This window comes from Anoplophora glabripennis, unplaced genomic scaffold (assembly GCF_000390285.2).
Source record: "Anoplophora glabripennis isolate ALB-LARVAE unplaced genomic scaffold, Agla_2.0 scaffold59, whole genome shotgun sequence".
NCBI lineage: Eukaryota > Metazoa > Arthropoda > Insecta > Coleoptera > Cerambycidae > Anoplophora > Anoplophora glabripennis.
Genome location: NW_019425991.1, coordinates 1644075 through 1650783, shown reverse-complemented (window position 1 = coordinate 1650783; position 6709 = coordinate 1644075). Strand labels below are relative to the sequence as shown.

Genomic DNA, 6709 nt, shown 5'->3' with positions numbered 1-6709 from the left:
TCGAGTTATAATCAGTTTTTATAAATGCACTTTAATACTTGTGTACGCCGCCACTGTAATATTCATGTATTACAAACACATGAATTGTAGGCAACCTACAGTGCATGTGAAGGGAGATAGTGCGAGTCCACGGTGACGAAGAGAAGGGCGTCAGTTTTGTTCCGCGTTAAAATCAATAGAAATCTCGATTTTTTGTTAAAATAGTTGAGATTTTGAAATTAAAGTTGTGTTAAAAGGATCAAAATAAGCAAACTTCGCACTAGACGTAATTAGTGAGGTTATGTCATACCATTTCCTGAACTTGAAAATAAATTAATCCACAAACTATTAACTAGTTAAAACGGAAAGTAAAAATATAACGACAACGAGGATTAAAATCTATAATTTCTCTGTAAATACTTCGTTGTTATACAGGGTGTCCCACGATGACGAGACATTAGACATATTTCAGAGCTACTTAGATTTCAATTTTGAAAATTTGGGAATAATGGCGTTCACGTAACGCTTCTGGTTAACGTCATCTTCGTTATTTTGAATGGAACACCCTGTATATTATTGCAATTTTGGATCTTACGTCAATTTTTAGGTGAACTTTCATAAAGGTTTCCTGTTCTTAAAGTTAACCGTTTTTGATATATTTAATTTTTTTTCAAAAAAAATTAAAAAAGCAGTGCCTAATTCAAAAAGATGTATATTTTACAATAATAAAGTTAGAGCGATAAAATTTATAGAGGGCATAACTAAACCTGCAAGCTTCCCTGCCATAATTTCAAAATGACTTAATTTCATACAGGGTGGTAGAAATTTAATGCACAATTTAGTCAACTTTAAACCATTTTAACTTTTTTTTTTTTAATTGAACACCCTGTATATTTTGCGCAACCCGATGAACAATTTTGTTCTCTTTCGAATGGTATAATGGTTCCCTATACCTATATCTTCTGGTTTTTAAGGTATTTACTGTTTTTCGTGCAGTCAACGGATATCGCAGAATTTCTTTAGAGGATGGCTGTGAAATTTTTAGTGGAACTTCAAAACAAGCACCTAATCTGTCACCACTTTTTTGTTGTCAATTTAACATATACAGTGAATGTTTATTTGAGTATTATTTATTGTTAAAGAATGGAAAACCATAACATTTATTCAAAAGCTGACATTCTAAATTTATTATTTATTCATGGAAAGTGTCACAATATAATAAATAGGACTTGCGGGGTATTTAATGAGAGATATCCTTCATTTACAACCAATGACTAGACACATTTTACGAAGAATTTTAAGAAATCAATTAGAACATGGTCGTATTTCTACACATAGAATTTTGCCAAAGCCGATAACTTTAGATGTAGGTAACATCGTCAATGTTTTGGCGTACGAACATGAGGAGGTTCCAGGTCCCCTAGTAGCAGTGTGAAGGGGGACTGCTCGTTCTTACTGTATGGCAGTTCCGCCACTGTTAATCGTGTTTAATAAACAAAACATCTGAAGCTTGAAATAAATCAAGTTATTTGGAAGTAAGTGTTCTATTTCAATGTCAAAACAAATTTATGTAAATCAACAACTTTTCTTCATGTTCTATTTTTGTGCATTGTCGTATTTTTTATTGTTATTATTAATTTGCAAGAGGCAGATATACTGACGTAATTAACAGCAAAGGTAGAAATCCCAGTTATATTAAAAACAATACCTAGTAATAAATAATTGGAAAATTGAATTTTCCACTGAGGAAATGGTAATAATATGTCAAAAAAGTGGCAAGGTATAAAAGACACACTTAGAATAAGTCAGTTTGCGTTTTGTTCGTCGTTATCCCCAGTACTTGAGATAATCAGGTGTTGCAGAGTGTTTTCTATTTGTGGAAATCCCTTCGTTATAAGACTACCGTTTTTAACAGCATCAGTTCTGCAAAATAAATTTACAAGGCCTTAAAACACGTAAAAACGCACCTTAGTGTTCATTTTATGTACCTATGTAGTTTCAATTAAAACTTAGAACCCTATTGATATATTGAAGAGAAGAAACAGAAAAATTGTATATTTCCTTCAATTGTCATGTCACCTTTATAATAGGCGTATTTTCCCTTTTATACATTAAAAAATCGTTATTACAGTTGTGTGAAAGCTATTATAGGCACTCAACTTTTCCAACAATAATTTATTTTAATTTATACATTTTTAATTCATTCTCTACAACAAAATCTACGCATTTCATAAAAAATCGAGAATGACCCCGTTTAATTAATTTCCGAGATCATTATTATTATTTATGTGTACGTATAATACACATGAATGATGTATGGGTGGTACATACAATATAGTTTTCTAAGTAGAGGTAGGTCCAAACGGCTAATAATAAATTACAATCACGCATTTTATAATCGAGTACGAATCTAACTTTCACAAGGAAATGTGGAACAAATCTCTCAAACACGTAACTGGTACCATTTATTATTTATCTATATTTATTCATGGTTGCAAAACGTGCTTATTAACTTTACAATGCCATTATTTACGCGTCAAAGGAATACAGTGATTAACAAATAAAGAAAAATCTTTACGTGAAATGCCTATAACTCGGTACATAATCCACAACACGTTTTACTCTGAAACGATTTAATGGTTGCCTACATCAAAAGATTTGAAATGTTGGCAACGTTGGTCAAATGTCAAATTTCGTAACGTCACTGAAACAAGATAGCTGCTATGGCCGGTAAGGGTGAGTCGAGCTAGCGGAAAAGGACACATTTAATCGCTTTAAAAGGTTGGAACTATGTTGCAGGGGTTCCAGAGACCGAGGATCAGCAAAAGCTGCGCTTCCAGATAGAACTGGAATTCGTGCAGTGCCTCGGCAACCCCAATTATTTAAATTGTAAGTAAACTAACCTCAAATTTGTGTTTACCCGATACTTGTTCACGGTTTTCTAATTAACTGTGACACTCGTTTACGTCTTCAGTCTTGGCCCAGAGGGGATACTTCAAAGACAGCACCTTTATCAACTACTTGAAGTATTTGTTGTATTGGAAGGAACCCGACTATGCGAAATACCTCAAGTATCCGATGTGTCTGTACTTTTTGGACCTTCTTCAGTACGAACACTTCAGACGCGAACTGGTGAACGCACAATGTTCCAAGTTCATAGACGATCAGCAGATCTTGTTGTGGCAACATTATACCAGACGTAGAAGCAGACTTTTAATGACACCGACCGTTAATGGTAACATGGATTCCAGTGTAAACAACCAGGCCGGGAGCCACCAAGCGAATGGCCACTTGAACGCAAAGATCTCGTAGTTATAAGACGTGACAAGTTGTTAGTGTTAGATTGTCGTTTTGTAATAAACTTCGTTGTATTTAGTGAATGTGTTGTTTATTGTCCGTAATACCGTAACATTTCTGTGAACTCAAAACATAATCTTTATTCTTAAATAAAACTAGTAAAATGTATAAAAACACAATTTACTGTGATAACGAATGTAAGAATATAGTAAACAAAATAAAATAAATAAATAAATAACTATTTACAAGTTTTTGTACAATAAATAACATATAATTGCCATCAATAATCATAATCATCGTCATCACCCAGCAGGCCGAATCCTTCCCTGTCATAATCGTAGTCTTCTGCCCCTGGAGGCACAAACGCACCATTTAATGCCTCCGAGATTTGCTCCCCAAGTCCTATCCTTGTCGCAATGCCATAAATAAGCCTCATAACAGACAATCTAAAATCAAAAACTGTTGCTTTCATTTTTTTAATGATATACCATGCTTTCAATGTCGAATAAGTCGTAAATCTTCATATCAAATCGAATTCTGTACCAACCTTATAAAATTCACAGCATTCGTCTCCTTTTGCCTCAAAACCATCGCTTTGCTGTGCTTCTTCCTTCTCCTAGCATCGCTGAGGCTCAAAACTAAAAGAAGCAAAACACAAACAACTGTAATCCTACACAACACTCTCATCTTAAGGCTTGTCTTCGAAGAACTGGCTTCTCGCTAGTGTTAATCGCGAAGCGCGTCTACAATTTGAAGAAAATTCAAACGAAAACCATGAAATAGAAATCGCGGTGCAGTTCGATTGCTATTGCCGACGCGTCGGACCACTTTTCCTCGCCATATCTTCTTCGATTTTGGTGCTGGGTCTAAAATATTTCGTCCGGCTGCATTTGCAGAATTCAAATGAGGTTTACAGTTAGGCGCATCGAAGTAGGTTAATAGTGATTGAGGTCCGCATGTCGCCTTTTATCTTCGAGGAGAGTGTAAGTCATCTCTTCGACAGTTAACAGTACTTTGTGGTTTTGAGCGCTATGTAATTACTTTTTAGAACACGTATAAAAAAAGTTGAATCGAATTTTATTTGGGACAATGATTAACTCAAAAGGATATCAACAAAGGTACGCTATCTCGATAATCTGCTGTAATTTTACTTCTCTAATAGCCCCGGACTTCACGGCAAGGTTTAACAAAATGAAACCAAAATACCAAAAAGTGTTTAGGTTGTGAAATTTTGTATCGGCAAATCGCCGATTGCGTGAGCTTTTTTCTCTCTCAAACACAGTGCTTTAATAAGAAAACAAACAAATACTTTTTATTAAAAAGACTTTAAATGATTTTATATAAAATCTATCAGATAAATAAATATTGTAGGCATTTTATTGTATATTCGGATTTGCCGCCCTTTGTTATATCGGTGACAAGGGTGACAGAAATGTCGTTGAGGAAGTTGAGAAGAAGAGGCAGAAAACAAGGTTATTCAGGGTTATTCATTCTTTCTTTTATGTTTTGTGTTATTCAGAGAGAGGTTAGAAAAGAGACGACTTTTTAACTTTTTGTCAACGTTTAATGTTTTATGGAAGAAAAAATACAAGTTTTTAAGTTTTCGATTATTATTTGTTGTCAGTGCCCATTCTCTAATAACTTACAATATTTTTGTTCTTTTATTACGTACATTTAAAAAACACCAATTTAAAGTTATGCTTTTTTATGGGATATAAGAGAAAAACACTGCATTGTTCATATTCAATACAATTTTTTATGTATAATAAAATATAACGTTATGCGTCATGGGTAGAAATTAGCCTCAATGATTTGGGATCGAGGGGGATTATCCCTCTTTATCCTGCCTCATCTCGTGTAGGCCTGGACAGCCTTCGTAGGTGTCTCCCAACCGTCGTCTACCCCGACCGCAAATGCGGCCGGTGTAGGCGCTTTGTGGGACCTCCTTTTGTCCTGGCTGGGCCCCGCCGGCTAGGGCCCTTTCTTCTGGCGCTCTTCTTGCTTCGCCGGCTCGTCTGTAAACCCCGGGGCTGGTGTCATGTTTATGTGTGGTATGGTTGGGTAGGGTAGTGCGGCTATGCAGCCTGGGATGCCCTTTGCTAAGATGTATTTTTAATCGAATGAAGTTAAATTTTTAAAGTAATTAACAAACAAATTCAAATATCCTGAAAAAGCAATACATATTTTTAGTGGTAATTAAAAAAAAACAATTTTATATTTTTGTAATAGAAAATTTATTAATGTAAATTTAATTGTAATAAAATGTGATATTAAAAAATAATACGTTCTACTAACTTTATTGCAATGCGTTTAAGAAAATACAACTATTCAGAATCAGAAGAGTAAAACGCATTGGCCGAATCGACGTTAATACTTAAATCTAAGCTATTATAGCACCCTCTAAATTTCCTAATAATGTCCCCCCACAAAAATGTACCTGCACATTTCGGACATTTTCCTTCCACAGGAATATATTCGCCTTTGTCCACAAAGTGCTTCGATAAACAAACCACGTGGCTATTTAAGTTACACCTACCGTTCAAACAGTTCAACTTTCTCCCTTCGATCGGTTTGAAGCAAAGGTTGCAATACGAAGCATGGCCCTGATCGGGAACATCTGTTGAGCCCTCGGCAGTCTTTTGTAGTTTCTTGCTGATGACTGGGCCTTGACAAATGGGCATATGGAGTGGAGGAACTTTTAGCGACTAAAACAAAGTTGTGTAACAAGTAAACGAATATATATATACACGACTGCCTCACTGAAAATTCCTTTACAAATTCTGAATTCAACCACCTTATTGTTAGAGGGAGTCGACACCAAGGGCCAACTGTTAACATCTCGCTTAGCACTCGAATACAAAAATCGTAGGATTTTTCTTTCGTCTTCTTCTTTTGAACGTGCTGAAGTCTTCTTGAGACTTGAGGGTGTTGCCAAGCCCATTCAAACTAATAAGTAAACTACTATGAACACTTGCGAAAACTCTCTTAAATATATTTACCCTTAACGCCGCGATATCATTGGGAAATCCATGAATAATCATTACCATGGACCTGGAAAATTAGATTTCATGAAAATTTTACACTCCGCGTAGTTAAAAGTTTACCAAGGGCCTTTATTGCTCGTTTTCCAGGCTCCCCCATACTGTTTTCCTTTGTTGTGCTGTCTAATTCTTCGATTTGGGTCTACGGTATAACCTATATAAGTTCTTCCTTTGTATTTCGGATTCAAACAATATAACAGGTAGACTCCGTAAAAATTTTCAACGGTGTCGACATCTTCCATTTGTTTAAATAGAATTATATAGTATTTTATTCATATAATGTGAGATTTTTATAGGTTATGTTTTCGTTTACTGTTTACTTTTTGTTGGTGATTTAATTTAGTGATATTTTGGTTGGTAGTACGTGAGATTTAATGTTTTTGTTTAACGTA

At 35.0% G+C, this 6709-nt stretch overlaps 3 protein-coding genes across 4 annotated transcripts; 1 reads left to right on the top strand and 2 right to left on the bottom strand.

The window, feature by feature from the left end:
* Positions 1-2672: 2672 nt before the first annotated feature.
* LOC108906483 (mediator of RNA polymerase II transcription subunit 31) lies at positions 2673-3359 on the top strand. Of its 2 annotated transcripts, none has more exons than XM_018709758.1 (3): positions 2673-2715; positions 2761-2868; positions 2954-3359. In XM_018709758.1, the coding sequence occupies exons 1-3, from the start codon at positions 2703-2705 to the stop codon at positions 3289-3291; spliced, it is 459 nt and encodes a 152-aa protein (XP_018565274.1). In that variant the 5' UTR covers positions 2673-2702; the 3' UTR covers positions 3292-3359. The 2 variants fall into 2 exon arrangements, with proteins under 2 accessions (XP_018565274.1, XP_018565282.1); XM_018709766.1 differs by having other exon boundaries at positions 2674-2709.
* An 81-nt stretch (positions 3360-3440) lies between these two features.
* On the bottom strand, positions 3441-4254 carry LOC108906497. The gene is made up of 2 exons (XM_018709779.1): positions 3824-4254; positions 3441-3722 (listed from the first exon to the last, which is right to left on the bottom strand). The coding sequence occupies exons 1-2, from the start codon at positions 3961-3963 to the stop codon at positions 3557-3559; spliced, it is 306 nt and encodes a 101-aa protein (XP_018565295.1). The 5' UTR covers positions 3964-4254; the 3' UTR covers positions 3441-3556.
* Positions 4255-5546: 1292 nt separating this feature from the next.
* Positions 5547-6639, bottom strand: LOC108906596 (structure-specific endonuclease subunit slx1). The gene is made up of 4 exons (XM_018709904.1): positions 6381-6639; positions 6276-6327; positions 6037-6222; positions 5547-5981 (listed from the first exon to the last, which is right to left on the bottom strand). The coding sequence occupies exons 1-4, from the start codon at positions 6557-6559 to the stop codon at positions 5601-5603; spliced, it is 798 nt and encodes a 265-aa protein (XP_018565420.1). The 5' UTR covers positions 6560-6639; the 3' UTR covers positions 5547-5600.
* Positions 6640-6709: the final 70 nt, after the last annotated feature.